General features: G+C 44.0%; 2 protein-coding genes across 2 annotated transcripts in view; one reads left to right on the top strand and one right to left on the bottom strand.

Annotated features, from left to right (window-relative positions):
- The window catches only part of LOC110515416 (A disintegrin and metalloproteinase with thrombospondin motifs 7), a 177,938-nt gene extending 165,448 nt beyond the window's left edge, over positions 1 to 12,490 (bottom strand). Inside the window, exons 1-2 of the mRNA XM_036964209.1 lie at positions 11,993 to 12,490; positions 6,660 to 7,027 (exon numbers count right to left, since the gene is read on the bottom strand). Coding sequence (XP_036820104.1) covers positions 6,660 to 7,027; positions 11,993 to 12,110 — 486 coding nt within the window. The 5' untranslated portion in view covers positions 12,111 to 12,490. The remainder of the gene's footprint in view (positions 1 to 6,659; positions 7,028 to 11,992) is intronic.
- A 1,895-nt stretch (positions 12,491 to 14,385) lies between these two features.
- LOC110526755 (relaxin-3 receptor 1-like) lies at positions 14,386 to 17,061 on the top strand. The gene has a single exon (XM_036964401.1). It carries the CDS (start codon positions 15,183 to 15,185, stop codon positions 16,389 to 16,391), a length of 1,209 nt encoding a protein of 402 aa, XP_036820296.1. The 5' UTR covers positions 14,386 to 15,182; the 3' UTR covers positions 16,392 to 17,061.
- The last annotated feature ends 312 nt before the right edge of the window (positions 17,062 to 17,373 follow it).

Raw genomic sequence — 17,373 nt, forward strand, 5'->3', positions numbered from 1 at the left:
TTCTACTGGGAGAACAGCTGCTTTGATATGGGAAGAATAGAGTTAGCACATTCTACTGGGAGAACAACTGCTTTGATATGGGAAGAATAGAGTTAGCACATTCTACTGGGAGAACAACTGCTTTGATATGGGAAGAATAGAGTTAGCACATTCTACTGGGAGAACAACTGCTTTGATATGGGAAGAATAGAGTTAGCACATTCTACTGGGAGAACAACTGCTTTGATATGGGAAGAATAGAGTTAGCACATTCTACTGGGAGAACAACTGCTTTGATATGGGAAGAATAGAGTTAGCACATTCTACTGGGAGAACAACTGCTTTGATATGGGAAGAATAGAGTTAGCACATTCTACTGGGAGAACAACTGCTTTGATATGGGAAGAACACAGCACATTCTACTGGGAGAACAACTGCTTTGATATGGGAAGAATAGAGTTAGCACATTCTACTGGGAGAACAACTGCTTTGATATGGGAAGAATAGAGTTAGCACATTCTACTGGGAGAACAGCTGCTTTGATATGGGAAGAATAGAGTTAGCACATTCTACTGGGAGAACAGCTGCTTTGATATGGGAAGAATAGAGTTAGCACATTCTACTGGGAGAACAGCTGCTTTGATATGGGAAGAATAGAGTTAGCACATTCTACTGGGAGAACAACTGCTTTGATATGGGAAGAATAGAGTTAGCACATTCTACTGGGAGAACAACTGCTTTGATATGGGAAGAATAGAGTTAGCACATTCTACTGGGAGAACAGCTGCTTTGATATGGGAAGAATAGAGTTAGCACATTCTACTGGGAGAACAACTGCTTTGATATGGGAAGAATAGAGTTAGCACATTCTACTGGGAGAACAACTGCTTTGATATGGGAAGAATAGAGTTAGCACATTCTACTGGGAGAACAACTGCTTTGATATGGGAAGAACACAGCACATTCTACTGGGAGAACAACTGCTTTGATATGGGAAGAATAGAGTTAGCACATTCTACTGGGAGAACAACTGCTTTGATATGGGAAGAATAGAGTTAGCACATTCTACTGGGAGAACAGCTGCTTTGATATGGGAAGAATAGAGTTAGCACATTCTACTGGGAGAACAACTGCTTTGATATGGGAAGAATAGAGTTAGCACATTCTACTGGGAGAACAACTGCTTTGATATGGGAAGAATAGAGTTAGCACATTCTACTGGGAGAACAACTGCTTTGATATGGGAAGAACACAGCACATTCTACTGGGAGAACAACTGCTTTGATATGGGAAGAATAGAGTTAGCACATTCTACTGGGAGAACAGCTGCTTTGATATGGGAAGAATAGAGTTAGCACATTCTACTGGGAGAACAGCTGCTTTGATATGGGAAGAATAGAGTTAGCACATTCTACTGGGAGAACAACTGCTTTGATATGGGAAGAATAGAGTTAGCACATTCTACTGGGAGAACAGCTGCTTTGATATGGGAAGAACACAGCACATTCTACTGGGAGAACAACTGCTTTGATATGGGAAGAATAGAGTTAGCACATTCTACTGGGAGAACAGCTGCTTTGATATGGGAAGAACACAGCACATTCTACTGGGAGAACAACTGCTTTGATATGGGAAGAATAGAGTTAGCACATTCTACTGGGAGAACAGCTGCTTTGATATGGGAAGAATAGAGTTAGCACATTCTACTGGGAGAACAGCTGCTTTGATATGGGAAGAATAGAGTTAGCACATTCTACTGGGAGAACAGCTGCTTTGATATGGGAAGAATAGAGTTAGCACATTCTACTGGGAGAACAACTGCTTTGATATGGGAAGAATAGAGTTAGCACATTCTACTGGGAGAACAACTGCTTTGATATGGGAAGAATAGAGTTAGCACATTCTACTGGGAGAACAGCTGCTTTGATATGGGAAGAATAGAGTTAGCACATTCTACTGGGAGAACAGCTGCTTTGATATGGGAAGAATAGAGTTAGCACATTCTACTGGGAGAACAACTGCTTTGATATGGGAAGAATAGAGTTAGCACATTCTACTGGGAGAACAGCTGCTTTGATATGGGAAGAATAGAGTTAGCACATTCTACTGGGAGAACAGCTGCTTTGATATGGGAAGAATAGAGTTAGCACATTCTACTGGGAGAACAACTGCTTTGATATGGGAAGAATAGAGTTAGCACATTCTACTGGGAGAACAGCTGCTTTGATATGGGAAGAATAGAGTTAGCACATTCTACTGGGAGAACAACTGCTTTGATATGGGAAGAATAGAGTTAGCACATTCTACTGGGAGAACAGCTGCTTTGATATGGGAAGAATAGAGTTAGCACATTCTACTGGGAGAACAACTGCTTTGATATGGGAAGAACACAGCACATTCTACTGGGAGAACAGCTGCTTTGATATGGGAAGAATAGAGTTAGCACATTCTACTGGGAGAACAACTGCTTTGATATGGGAAGAACACAGCACATTCTACTGGGAGAACAGCTGCTTTGATATGGGAAGAATAGAGTTAGCACATTCTACTGGGAGAACAGCTGCTTTGATATGGGAAGAATAGAGTTAGCACATTCTACTGGGAGAACAGCTGCTTTGATATGGGAAGAATAGAGTTAGCACATTCTACTGGGAGAACAGCTGCTTTGATATGGGAAGAATAGAGTTAGCACATTCTACTGGGAGAACAGCTGCTTTGATATGGGAAGAATAGAGTTAGCACATTCTACTGGGAGAACAGCTGCTTTGATATGGGAAGAATAGAGTTAGCACATTCTACTGGGAGAACAGCTGCTTTGATATGGGAAGAATAGAGTTAGCACATTCTACTGGGAGAACAGCTGCTTTGATATGGGAAGAATAGAGTTAGCACATTCTACTGGGAGAACAGCTGCTTTGATATGGGAAGAATAGAGTTAGCACATTCTACTGGGAGAACAAGGGATCACAACTGCTTTGATATGGGAAGAACACAGCACATTCTACTGGGAGAACAGCTGCTTTGATATGGGAAGAATAGAGTTAGCACATTCTACTGGGAGAACAACTGCTTTGATATGGGAAGAACACAGCACATTCTACTGGGAGAACAAGGGATCACAACTGCTTTGATATGGGAAGAACACAGCACATTCTACTGGGAGAACAAGGGATCACAACTGCTTTGATATGGGAAGAACACAGTTAGCACATTCTACTGGGAGAACAAGGGATCACAACTGCTTTGATATGGGAAGAACACAGCACATTCTACTGGGAGAACAAGGGATCACAACTGCTTTGATATGGGAAGAACACAGTTAGCACATTCTACTGGGAGAACAAGGGATCACAACTGCTTTGATATGGGAAGAACACAGTTAGCACATTCTACTGGGAGAACAAGGGATCACAACTGCTTTGATATGGGAAGAACACAGTTAGCACATTCTACTGGGAGAACAAGGGATCACAACTGGTTTGATATGGGAAGAACACAGTTAGCACATTCTACTGGGAGAACAAGGGATCACAACTGCTTTGATATGGGAAGAACACAGTTAGCACATTCTACTGGGTGAGAGATGGGTCAAAATTGCTTCAGAGAGAAATAAATTCAATCAGCTTCATGAAAATGTGCCATTAGGTTACAGTATTACATAAACGCAAGTTATCTTGGGATTTATCATGTGATTATTTTCCCTTCCCTTTGGGAGCAAAACAAGGACATATGAGAGAAAACGCACCAACTGAAATTGAGTCATAACTATAATGGCTAAATCGCGAATGCTCCGCAACAATGATTTAGACTTATGACAGTCTTCAACCCAGCAGTCTGGCCTCTGGGCTTCTGGCTCAGCCGTAGCTGTGGAACTTAGAGCGAGATGTGGCATTGTGCCAAATGATATATCCAATTGCTATCATTTTAAAGAAACAACATTTCCAGTCCAGTAAGTTCCCCTCCTCCAGGTTGAAAGAGTTTAAAAGGACAGATTCACTATACAGTATATACACCTTGGATTCAACTAGAAGTTGACTGGTCAAGAACATGGACATTTAAGAGGATACTCTGAGAAAGTTTCCCCATTGGCCAAAAGTCCCTTATTGTGGGGAAAACAAGCATTTACAGTCACTTAAACTTAGAAGTATCACAAATATTTAGGTTTGCATGCAAATGTTTGAATTTCTAGAACAAATGGAAAAAAGGCAGAAATTGAGAGATATATTACTAGAAAGGAATACAGTAATAATGAACAGTATGATGTTGTTGGATAGGGTTTGTAGAGAGAAAGGAATACAGTAATAATGAACAGTATGATGTTGTTGGATAGGGTTTGTAGGGAGAAAGGAATACAGTAATAATGGAACAGTATGATGTTGTTGGATAGGGCTTGTAGGGAGAAAGGAATACAGTAATAATGAACAGTATGATGTTGTTGGATATGGCTTGTAGGGAGAAAGGAATACAGTAATAATGAACAGTATGATGTTGTTGGATAGGGCTTGTAGGGAGAAAGGAATACAGTAATAATGAACAGTATGATGTTGTTGGATAGGGCTTGTATGGAGAAAGGAATACAGTAATAATGAACAGTATGATATTGTTGGATAGGGCTCGTGGTTTCCTACTGCAGTTTCATCAGAAATGTCCTAAAGCGTTTAATGTGACTCTGGCATTGTGAAACAGCAAGATCAGTTGGAAAATTAAGACTTTTTCCTTCTGTGAACTAAGACAACAACAGATGGCTAGACCACGTCCCATCGTCACAGAGGAGAAATGGGACGTGGACAGCAGTCACAACGGAGAGATGGGACGTGGACAGCAGTCACAGAGGAGAGATGGGACGTGGACAGCAGTCACAGAGGAGAGATGGGACGTGGACAGCAGTCACAGAGGAGAGATGGGATGTGGACAGCAGTCACAGAGGAGAAATGGGACGTGGACAGCAATCACAGAGGAGAGATGGGACGTGGACAGCAATCACAGAGGAGAGATGGGACGTGGACAGCAATCACAGAGGAGAGATGGGACGTGGACAGCAGTCACAGACGAGAGATGGGACGTGGACAGCAGTCACAGACGAGAGATGGGACATGGACAGCAGTCACAAAGTAGAGATGGGACGTGGACAGCAATCACGGAGGATAGATGGGATGTGACAGTGAACAAAGAGGAGAGGTAGAATGTGGACAGCGGTCACAGAGGAGAGGTGGTATGTGGACAGCAGTCACAGAGGAGAGGTGGTATGTGGACAGCGGTCACAGAGGAAAGGTGGTATGTGGACAGTGGTCACAAAGGAGAGGTGGTATGTGGACAGCGGTCACAGATGTGACAGTGAACACATGCTTTATGATTCAGTTTGAGTGACCTACACTAGTGGATAGGTAAGACAATGAGAGGTAAATTGATCATGCGTAATCACAACACAGGCTCCATCGCTTGTTCTGTTCATGGAAGCATGATGATGTTTTTCACACCCACATGTCATCGATGACATCCAGCCTGATTTTAGATGAAAGGCGCTCTAACACTTGTGATGTATCAAACGCATCCTCTCAAGCACAGCTCACAGGTCCCTTCACCAACCAGTCACTGGTTTTCCATGGATGGTGCAATCTAATAATATAACTACACTAACAGAGCAGGAATGAGGCCAACAGCACGTAATGAATTCAGAGACAACTATAAAAAATAATACTTAATAAACATCATCTGTTCAGACGTGTGTTTAAATATTGAAACTAAGTTGAAGCCAGTGTGGCATACAACATTATACAGTAGTACTTACTGCTTATTGCAAAGCATTAGCATATTTTTATCAGAGCTAGAGGAATTAAATACACCTCTAATGAATCGTCATTTACAATTTCACCTAAAAATGTAATACATCTTCTTTGGTTTTGTATAATGATAATAATATATGCAATTTAGCAAACACTTTTATCCAGTCTCATGCACAGAACCAAAGCGGAAAACAAAAACGGGCTAGGACCAGTCATTGGCATCGATCAACATTATGTTTTTGATCAATTGTATTTCTACTTTGACTTGTTACCCTAGGAACAGAGAAGTTCTAGAAGTTAAACGTTTTGCATGACCCTTTAGGATGTGAAAGTAAAAACAGATATCTCAGTAGGTTAGCAATGACGGTCTCAGTAGGTTAGCAGTGACGGTTTCCGTAGGTTAGCTGTGACGGTCTCCGTAGGTCAGCAGTGACGTTCTCAGTAGGTCAGCAGTGACGGTCTCAGTAGGTCAGCAGTGACGGTCTCCGTAGGTCAGCAGTGACGGTCTCAGTAGGTCAGCAGTGACGGTCTCAGTAGGTCAGCAGTGATGGTCTCAGTAGGTCAGCAGTGACGGTCTCCGTAGGTCAGCAGTGACGGTCTCAGTAGGTCAGCAGTGACGGTCTCAGTAGGTCAGCAGTGACGGTCTCAGTAGGTTAGCAGTGACGGTCTCAGTAGGTTAGCAGTGACGGTCTCAGTAGGTTAGCAGTGACGGTCTCAGTAGGTTAGCAGTGACGGTCTCAGTAGGTTAGCAGTGACGGTCTCAGTAGGTTAGCAGTGACGGTCTCAGTAGGTTAGCAGTGACGGTCTCAGTAGGTTAGCAGTGACGGTCTCAGTAGGTTAGCAGTGACGGTCTCAGTAGGTTAGCAGTGACGGTCTATCTCCCTCTCTCGCACTCACCAGGCCGTCACAAGTGCTTATAGCCGCCCTCCCCTTCATGGTTGCCTGGTCCCACACGTCCCCGATAAAGTGGCACAGCGAAGGGCCATGGCTGCGTATTTTGGCGCCCTCCATGCCACCGTACCTTCGCTCAGTCAGGAAGCCAGGAGCCAGCAGGTGTGGGTTGAGGGTGAGGTTGAAGTGCAGATTGTGGCCACCATGCTGCAACTGGTAGAACACCCGTGTAGGGTTTCCTGGTTCCCCCTGGGTTTCCCTCCGCTGTACCCGGCTGACGCGGTAGGACACAAAGTTGGACAGGAAGTGACCTTTGGCGTCCACTCGGTAGGGGTGAACGACCTCGTACTGCGGAAGCCCCTGTAGAAAGCTCTCTGGTTGGGAGAGAAAATAAAAACATGCTGTCTACTAATTGACTGTGAGGTTGTAAACAAACTTGGCAAGCTGTAAACAGTTCCATCTGCACAAGGCACACATACACTATCCATCATTTAAACAGGGCTTGAATATGACTACATTATGTCTGTCTTTTTTATTTGAGGATGAGCATGTGACCCAGTATCCACCAATGGCAGGCAATAGTCATGTGGAGTCGTGGATGAGGTCTCACAACGGGCGCTAACTAACTAGGGCTTCGGGTTATTATAGAAGCTGACTGGAGTGTCGATCAGTCTGCTGTACTCTCCTACGCTACGTCTGCCTACACCCGGGTCCTGGCAGGGGGGCATCATCACGGTGATCGGCGGCGTGCTGGCCCGCTGTGCCACCTTCAATGAGCGGATGAGGCTTAAGGCCCTCACTTACACACAGACAGAAACGTACGCGCGCTCACAAGCACCGTTCAAAGAACGGTATGAATTTGAATAGCAGCATGCACCTCACAGCACTTTAATCATATGCTAGATGTGCCCTAGTAGTATGCTAGATGTGCCCTAGTAGTATGCTAGTGGTGCCCTAGTAGTATGCTAGTGGTGCCCTAGTAGTATGCTAGATGTGCCCTAGTAGTATGCTAGTGGTGCCCTAGTAGTATGCTAGATGTGCCCTAGTAGTATGCTAGTGGTGCCCTAGTAGTATGCTAGTGGTGCCCTAGTAGTATGCTAGTGGTGCCCTAGTAGTATGCTAGATGTGCCCTAGTAGTATGCTAGTGGTGCCCTAGTAGTATGCTAGTGGTGCCCTAGTAGTATGCTAGATGTGCCCTAGTAGTATGCTAGATGTGCCCTAGTAGTATGCTAGTGGTGCCCTAGTAGTATGCTAGATGTGCCCTAGTAGTATGCTAGATGTGCCCTAGTAGTATGCTAGTGGTGCCCTAGTAGTATGCTAGATGTGCCCTAGTAGTATGCTAGTGGTGCCCTAGTAGTATGCTAGATGTGCCCTAGTAGTATGCTAGTGGTGCCCTAGTAGTATGCTAGTGGTGCCCTAGTAGTATGCTAGATGTGCCCTAGTAGTATGCTAGATGTGCCCTAGTAGTATGCTAGATGTGCAATAGCAGTATGCTAGATGTGCCCTAGTAGTATGCTAGATGTGCCCTAGTAGTATGCTAGTAGTGCCCTAGTAGTATGCTAGATGTGCAATAGCAGTATGCTAGATGTGCCTTAGTAGTATGCTTGATGTGCCCTAGTAGTATGCTAGATGTGCCCTAGTAGTATGCTAGATGTGCCCTAGTAGTATGCTAGTGGTGCCCTAGTAGTATGCTAGATGTGCAATAGCAGTATGCTAGATGTGCCCTAGTAGTATGCTAGATGTGCCCTAGTAGTATGCTAGATGTGCCCTAGTAGTATGCTAGATGTGCCCTAGTAGTATGCTAGTGGTGCCCTAGTAGTATGCTAGATGTGCAATAGCAGTATGCTAGATGTGCCCTAGTAGTATGCTTGATGTGCCCCAGTAGTATGCTAGTGGTGCCCTAGTAGTATGCTACTGGTGCCCTAGCAGTATGCTTGATGTGCCCTAGTAGTATGCTTGATGTGCCCTAGCAGTATGCTAGCAGTTACATAGGCAGTCACAGTGTATTCACATGGTAGTAGATACATAGGCAGTCACAGTGTATTCACATGGTAGTAGTTACATCGGTAGTCACAGTGTAATCACATGGTAGTAGTTACATAGGCAGTCACAGTGTATTCACATGGTAGTAGTTACATAAGCAGTCACAGTGTATTCACATGGTAGTAGTTACATAGGCAGTCACAGTGTTTTCAGTGTATTCACATGGTAGTAGTTACATAGGCAGTCACAGTGTATTCACATGGTAGTAGTTACATCGGTAGTCACAGTGTATTCACATGGTAGTAGTTACATCGGTAGTCACAGTGTATTCACATGGTAGTAGTTACATAGGCAGTCACAGTGTAATCACATGGTAGTAGTTACATAGGCAGTCACAGTGTATTCACATGGTAGTAGTTACATAGGCAGTCACAGTGTAATCACATGGTAGTAGTTACATAGGCAGTCACAGTGTATTCACATGGTAGTAGTTACATCGGTAGTCACAGTGTATTCACATGGTAGTAGTTACATCGGTAGTCACAGTGTAATCACATGGTAGTAGTTACATAGGCAGTCACAGTGTATTCACATGGTAGTAGTTACATCGGTAGTCACAGTGTATTCACATGGTAGTAGTTACATCGGTAGTCACAGTGTATTCACATGGTAGTAGTTACATAGGCAGTCACAGTGTATTCACATGGTAGTAGTTACATCGGTAGTCACAGTGTATTCACATGGTAGTAGTTACATAGGCAGTCACAGTGTAATCACATGGTAGTAGTTACATCGGTAGTCACAGTGTATTCACATGGTAGTAGTTACATAGGCAGTCACAGTGTATTCACATGGTAGTAGTTACATAGGCAGTCACAGTGTAATCACATGGTAGTAGTTACATCGGTAGTCACAGTGTATTCACATGGTAGTAGTTACATAGGCAGTCACAGTGTATTCTGTGTATTCACATGGTAGTAGTTACATCGGTAGTCACAGTGGTATCAGTGTAGGTACATGTTGTTACATAGTGCTTAGGCTAAACGTTTGCTGCAAGCACATTTTCCAGGATTTGTGGAAAAACTCCAAATGAACTATTACGCTAAATGAATAGTGAAAGTGGCTTCGTCAAAGCACTGGTTTTCCATGTCTGAATCTCCATGGCAATAACTGTATATCTCTATACTACTACCTTCAGGAATGTATACTGTTTATCATGACTTTCTCATCTCTTTACCTGAAAAGCTATGACAGTGACAAATGTATTCATCACAAAGGAGAGGAGAATAAAAACAGCACTAACCCTTTCTATAAAACACAGACCTAACAGAAAGATCTGTAAGCCATATTTATTTCTGCCTAAAATTCAAAGAGGAATTCAGAACGGGTTTCACTTCAAAAGTCAGACCAGTCTCACAGGAGTAAACAGGGAGCTGATTTGAATGGGTGAGATGCGGTGGAGGTATATAGGAAGTGAAGGGTAGTGATTTTTTTTTTTCTTTGATTTGGGGTGTTAAGAGTTGCTCTCACAGGGAATGTGTTATGCCAACCCTGAGACTGTTGAATCCTTTGATAGAGGACAGTGCCCACCAGTAGAATCAGGCGCCATCCCAAATGCCACTGCTGCAGTACCAAGCTATCTCCCCCGTGTCAGTCCATCGCCTCGCAAACCGATTACACTTAGCCTTGGCTCCCCAGAGCACCCGCTAAGGTTGATTTGTATGGACGGTAGAGTGTCAAACAGCCCAAGGGTGTATCTAGACTGCTTATGGAAGGCCTTTCCCTTGTTCACTAAGGCTGATACAGAACACAGGGAGACCAAGGGGAGAGGGTGAAGGAGAGAGAGAAGAGGGGAGAGAAAGAGAGAGATGGGGTGAAGGAGAGAGAGAATGGGTGAAGGAGAGAGAGAAGGGGTGAAGGAGAGAGAGAAGGGGTGAAGGAGAGAGAGAAGGGGTGAAGGAGAGAGAGAAGGGGTGAAGGAGAGAGAGAAGAGGGGAGAGAAAGAGAGAGATGCGCAACTGGAATATTTGTTCAAAAGTAAGTGTAGTACTGGTATTCTTTTTTTTAAATCAACCCCCCTTTTTTCTCACACCAAGACACTTCAGCTCAGAGGCCAACTTTAGGTTAACTACTGTATCTAGTATCCTAAACACAGGAGGTTGGTGGCACCTTAATATTGGAGGACGGCTTGTGGTAATGACTAGAATGGATTAGGTGGAATGTTATGAAATACATCAAATACATGGTTTGATGCCATTCCATTCGCTCCGTCCCAGCCATTATTATGAGCCGTCCTCCCCTCAGCAGCCTCCACTGATCCTAACACAGCATGAGTTATTGGACTAACGGGAGCCAATACTTTAAAGAACTGAACACTATTTAATCCTGATGCCATTCACTCATGTTGTTTGCAGGGCAGTTTAAATTGACTAGTGGAATGAATGTGACTATCACTGTGAGGTACAGACACAGTAGGTAAGCATGAGCGTGTTTATATGACATATTCAGGCATGACCCAAGTAAAGTTTAGGGTAGCAAACTACAGCTAGGCTACTAGAATTTTAAGCATGGCCTGAAGCGTTAGAGGCGGCTCAATTATGCATCTCTCTGGTGGGGGAGAAAAAAACGGAAATACTGTAGCTGTTCTCATACAAGCTGGAAATAGGTATAGCCTGGGAACATCACGTCTGTTTTGAGTCATGTGCTCATGGGATTTCGGCACCTCATTCAATGCATAAAATGGGAAAAAACAACCTTTATAAGTGTCAATATTTCCCAAGTGAACTGCTTGCATAGATCAGTCATCGCTAGGCTGTTTGTGTAAAGGCTGCGTAGATCAGTTACATCGCTAGGCTATGTTTGCATGAGTTGAGGCTGCGTAGATCAGTCACATCACTAGTCTGTGTGTGTAAAGGGTGCGTAGATTAGTCACATCGCTAGGCTATGTGTGTGTGAGTTGAGGCTGCGGATATCAGTCACATCGCTAGGCTATGTGTGTGTGAGTTGAGGCTGCGGAGATCAGTCACATCGCTAGGCTATGTGTGTGAGAGTTGAGGCTGTGCGGATATCAGTCACATCGCTAGGCTATGTGTGTGTGAGTTGAGGCTGCGGATATCAGTCACATCGCTAGGCTATGTGTGTGAGAGTTGAGGCTGCGGATATCAGTCACATCGCTAGGCTATGTGTGTGTGAGTTCAGTCTGTGGAGCTGAGCAGTTGCCAATAGTCTGCAGAGGTCCCCTTGTTACTGACATTTTAAAATGCCAGCATAGCTGAACTATTGCATAAAACTATTTAAAATAAAAGTAACGTTATATGTCAGACGAATGATTCATTGATTTTAAGAGGCTGGCTTACCCGTCTCTTGTTCAAATCCAAATGTTTTACTGTTGTTAAACATCGCCAAGATCCCCGCTGCAACCAGAAAGTAAATTGGAGAGAAAGGTTGTGCAAGTCCGCAGTGTAAGTAAATCATCTTGTTGGAAGGTAAAGAAAGACAATATGTTATTATGCTTTATCCTCACTGTACCGACTGTCATTTCAAACACTTTCAATTTTGTAGTGAAACACTTATATCCCGCTAGAACAATGCACTTTAGACATAGAAAGCGTGACGCCGGCGATATAAACTTAATTAACTTCTGTACGACGTTGTATCCTTCCTCAGTGATTTTCACACGCGTCTTTTGCGTTCCAATAATTGTAAACTGTAAGTGTTGTTTGCTGACAAGACGATGTCTTCCTTTCTTCCATCAAGGCCCCTTCGACAGCCCTGACAGTTAGGAACTTTCCCTAACAAGCCAAACTTTGCTGAAGAACCTCCCTCTCCGATACAGTTTAGTGGGTGGACTTGAGAGAATAGAATGCCTTTCAGTAGTAGCCCAGGGGATGGTAGGTGATGGGGAAACTATTACATTACATTATTTGGATTGCCTGTTAAAATAAAAATACGTATGGTGTGCAATTGTAAATAAAGTGGGATAGTTGAGGAAAATCGAATTGACACATTTAACCGGATGTCAAATAGTCATCCCGACACGCAATAAAGGCTAATATTACGATTGTAACACCATATTAAATAATATTGCTTGTATATTATATGCCTACAGCGACACTTTAGCCTACTGTATAATCTCGTTCGCATGGTTACTGCGCAGAGCACCAATGTATAACGGGACCTGTGTGCATTATGCACTGTGAGGAGCCCCAAACTCCAAGGAAATCATAAACACGACCGATCAATTGCATTATGTTTCCTTTGTGAAAATTATACTTTCATCTTGGAGCTCAGAATACTGTGTATCCCCCTATGGAAATGATGTGTCAAACTCATTCCACCTAGGGCCTATGCTGGGTTTTTGTTTTTTCCTTTCAATTAAGACCTAGACAACCAGGTGAGGGGAGTTCCTTACTAATCAGTGACCTTAATTAATCGAGTACAAAGGAGGAGCAAAAACCCGCAGACACACGGTCCTCCGTGGAACAAGATTGACACGTTCCCCATAGCGTCCTTCACTGATCTACTGCTGGTTGAGCCATCATGTTGCCCCCTCTAGCGGAAGAGGACGGTCAGTTTGGCACAAAATGTCGAGAATAAATATGGAAATGTCATAGAATGAAGAAGGAAAAACACTTGTAAAATGTAATGTCTGCCATGTTAAAGCCGATAAGGAAACCGATATGAGTAGGCTAGACTAGGGGGAGGTTTTGGTATTATTTCGTGCACAAGGGAGGAACAACTGTTTCATTGTTTTGCCACACTATATTGGTCCTATTCAAACCATAAAGTATTGGCGAATGGTCAAGTAAATAATCTCCCATAATTCATTATATTTTGTTAAATGTCAGGGACCTTTTTTCCCCTATAAAAACAGCAGCCCGCCGCGACCGGGAGACCCCATGGACGACGCAGCCTGTCCCATCGCGACTCCGGTGGCGGGCCGGGGAGCAAGCACGCTGAAACCGTCGCCAGGTGTACGGTGTTTCCTCCGATACATTGCTGTGGCTGGCTTCCGGGTCAAGCGGGCATGGTGTCAAGAAGCAGTGCGGCTTGGCTGGGTCGTGTTCCGAAGGACTGTAACTACCAAGTACTCTATTTGGACACCTGCTCATCAAACATCTCATTCCAAAATCATGGGCATTGATATGGAGTTGGTCCCCCTTTGCTTCTATAACAGCCTCCACTCTTCTGGGAAGGCTTTCCACTAGATGTTGGAACATTGCTGGAGGGACTTGCTTCCATTCAGCCACAAGAGCATAAGTGAGGTTGGGCACTGATGTTGGGCGATTAGAGATTCCTCATAGTCAGCGTTCCAATTCATACCAAAGGTGTTCAATGTGGTTAAGGTCAGGGCTCTGTGCAGGCCAGTCAAGTTCTTCCACACCGATCAACAAACCATTTCTGTATGGACCTCGCTTTGTGCATGGGGGAATTGCCATGCTGGAACAGGAAAGGGTCTTTCCCAAACTGTTGCCACAAAGTTGGAAGAACAGAATTGTCTAGAATGTCACTGTTTTCTGTAGCATTAAGTTTTCCCTTCACTGGAACTAAGAGGCCTAGCCTGAACCATGAAAAACAGCCCCAGACCATTATTCATCTTCCACCAGACTTTACAGTTGGTACTATGTATTTGGACAGGTAGCATTCTCCTCGCATCCACCAAACCCAGATTAGTCTGTCCGACTGCCAGCTGACTCTTGGCATTGTGCATGGTGACTTTAGGCTTGTGTGTGGCTGCTCTGCCATGGACACCCATTTCATGAAGCTCCAGTTCTTGTGCTGATGTTGCTTCCAGAGGCAGTTTGGAACTCGGTGTTGAGTGTTGCAACCAAGGCCAGACGATTTTTATGGGCTTCAGCATTCGGCGGTGCTGTTCTGTGAGCTTGTGTGGCCTACCACTTCCCAGCTGAGCCGTTAATGCTCCTAAACATTTCCAAATTTGACGACCTGACTTGTTGGAAAGATGGCATCCACATTGAAATTCACTGAGCTCTTCAGTAAGGCCATTCTACTGCCAATGTTTGTCTATGGAGATTGCATGGCTGTGTGCTCAGTTTTATACACCTGTCAGCAAAGGGTATGGCTGAAATAGCTGGATCCACTCATTTGAAGGGGTGTCCACGTTCTTTTATACATATAGTGTAACTTATTTTATTTTGGTATCTGAAAATTCATATTTTTGTCGAGACCTATCAGCAGTTTATTCACAAAGGTCTATCACAGAAAGGTCCATCACAGAAAGGTCCATCACAGAAAGGTCCATCATGTCTCAAACGACCAATCCACGCGATGCAGGGGCAGGCGCTGTGAACACGCACGACTACGCACCTGTATAAGACTCCAGTCAAGATGCAAAGTTTCACATTGATTGCGGCGTTATAAAGGACTGTAGACACGATAACTTTTATCATACAAGCTTCAATTACTTAAAATGAACAGCTAAAATAAGCACTCAACTGTATGGAGCGCGAGGACTATTCTGTGATAGGCCATCGAGAAGCGACCTGATGCTAGTAGAAGCACCGGTGTTGCATTCTATCTGTGAGGATGGGCGAGCTACTCAACCACAGCGGGATTTTGGCATTGAACAGGACTTTAATGGATGATGACAAATTCGGCAGTCTGGAGGATATTGACGTGACCGCGGACGGCACTCCGATTCTAAGGATAATCATCTCCGTTGTTTACTCCATTGTGTGCGCGGTAGGGTTAATTGGGAACTTGTTAGTCTTTTTCCTAATGAGGTTAAAACAGGGCCGGAAGAAATCGAGTATTAACTTTTTCATCATCAACTTGGCAGTGACGGACTTCCAGTTTGTGTTGACTCTGCCGTTCTGGGCAGTGGACACCGCACTGGACTTCAGCTGGCCGTTTGGAGACGCCATGTGTAAAATCATCCTTTCCGTAACAGTTATGAACATGTACGCTAGCGTGTTCTTTCTGACTGCTATGAGTGTGACCAGATACTGGTCTGTCGCCTCGGCTCTGAAGAACCGGTCGAGACAGAGGTCGTGTTCGGTGAAATTGGTGTGCGCGGTGCTGTGGGTCTCCGCAACCATTGCCACAGCACCCACTACCATTTTCTCCTCAGTGACCGTAGTGGCGGGGGAGAAGCTCTGCCTCATCAGGTTCCCTGAGGGACATGACTGGCTCGCGCTCTATCATCTCCAAAAAATCATCATAGCGTTCGTAATACCCATGCTGATAGTGTCCGTCTGCTATCTGATGCTCTTACGGTTTATCCGTCTGAGGAGCATGAACAACAACCACCCCAAAAGGAGGTCGAGGGTGACCAAATCTGTCACCATCGTCGTCCTCTCCTTCTTTCTTTGCTGGATGCCAAATCACGCCATCACATTCTGGGGTGTATTGGTGAAATTTAACGCTGTCAATTGGGATAAATCCTACTATTTGGTCCACACCTATGTATTCCCGGTGACTGTGTGCCTCGCGCATGCCAATAGCTGCTTGAACCCAGTTCTGTATTGTCTCATGCGACGTGAATTCAGAAAGATGCTGAAGGATTTGTTTTGGAGAATTTCCTCACCAGCCATCTCCAAAGCCTGTACAATACGTACGTTTACGGGGACGTGCAACACACGTGTAACACACGACGACAACCAAGGGGTTATTCCATTGAATGTTCTAGACACCACACAATGTCGACTGTCCTTTATTGACAGACCGGATCTTCCCGCAATACCGGGTCTACCCGGAATGGCACCTGAAGATTCACAGTGCATCCACCAGACATAATTCACTTACTCTGTGAAACGACTTGCTGTAATTACGCATGCATTTTGGAACTATAAATGACAGAGTTCTTGAGTTCCCAATGTTGCCATTACCCACGAGGCACCAATTGCGCAGAGTAGGCCAACGGAGTGAAAAGCAGTATTTACAGAAATGTTGGTGCGTCCCTGGCACGCACTGGAATGGGTAGGACATGTACTTGGTAAACTTTGCGCGCAATGATTACATGTTGATTTTAAGATAAGAGAGTCACACATTTAGAGTACACCGAAGTCCATATTCCCTGTGGATATTATGCCCATTGTTGGAATGTTGAGATGTTTCTTCTGTCTTCCATTCAAGCTCACACATTGCCATTCAGAGCCAATGCACACATGTTTGGTACATGAAAATGGAAATAAATGTGATCTTATTAATATGTTATCAGTGCTTCTGTTGTGGTATCTGAATATATGGCTGAGTGTAAAAGGGTCATTACAATGTATGTGAAATAAAGAGAATATCAATTAAGCATCTTGGTCGATTGATATATTCAGACAATATGTTGTGTGGGTCAATTTGCTATATATCAATTACTAAAACTCTTTAGATGTCGAGAAATGGTCGATTGAAGATATTCAATGCGTTATTGGAGATTACTTAATGCGTAAGGCCGCACAAGTTGAGCTGTAACTGCGACGATATAATGAATTGCAAGTAGACAGTACTTTATAAATAAAGATAAGCATATTTGAATGTGTATTTTCTTCGTTCATATAGAGAGTTTGAGAAGGTTGCCAACTCCGGAAGCCGGCCTACGGTTATCTACTTCATTTTACCGAGATTACACTTTCAGAAATCGTAATGACACTCAAAATCTATTAATATTAAGAAATCGACCGGCCCGGACCAATGTAACATTTATTTTCCCCAAATTGGTGCAGAGATCTTTGCTGTCCTTCTCACGCAAATATTCAATCTTTCATTGGCGAGTGATACGATTCCA

The sequence above is a fragment of the Oncorhynchus mykiss genome, chromosome 26 (assembly GCF_013265735.2).
Source record: "Oncorhynchus mykiss isolate Arlee chromosome 26, USDA_OmykA_1.1, whole genome shotgun sequence".
NCBI classification, from domain to species: Eukaryota; Metazoa; Chordata; class Actinopteri; order Salmoniformes; family Salmonidae; genus Oncorhynchus; species Oncorhynchus mykiss.

What these genes read in the sequence shown, in the direction of transcription:
- LOC110526755 (XM_036964401.1), top strand. Translation starts at nt 15,183, where the DNA reads ATGGGCGAGCTACTCAACCACAGCGGGATTTTGGCATTGAACAGGACT.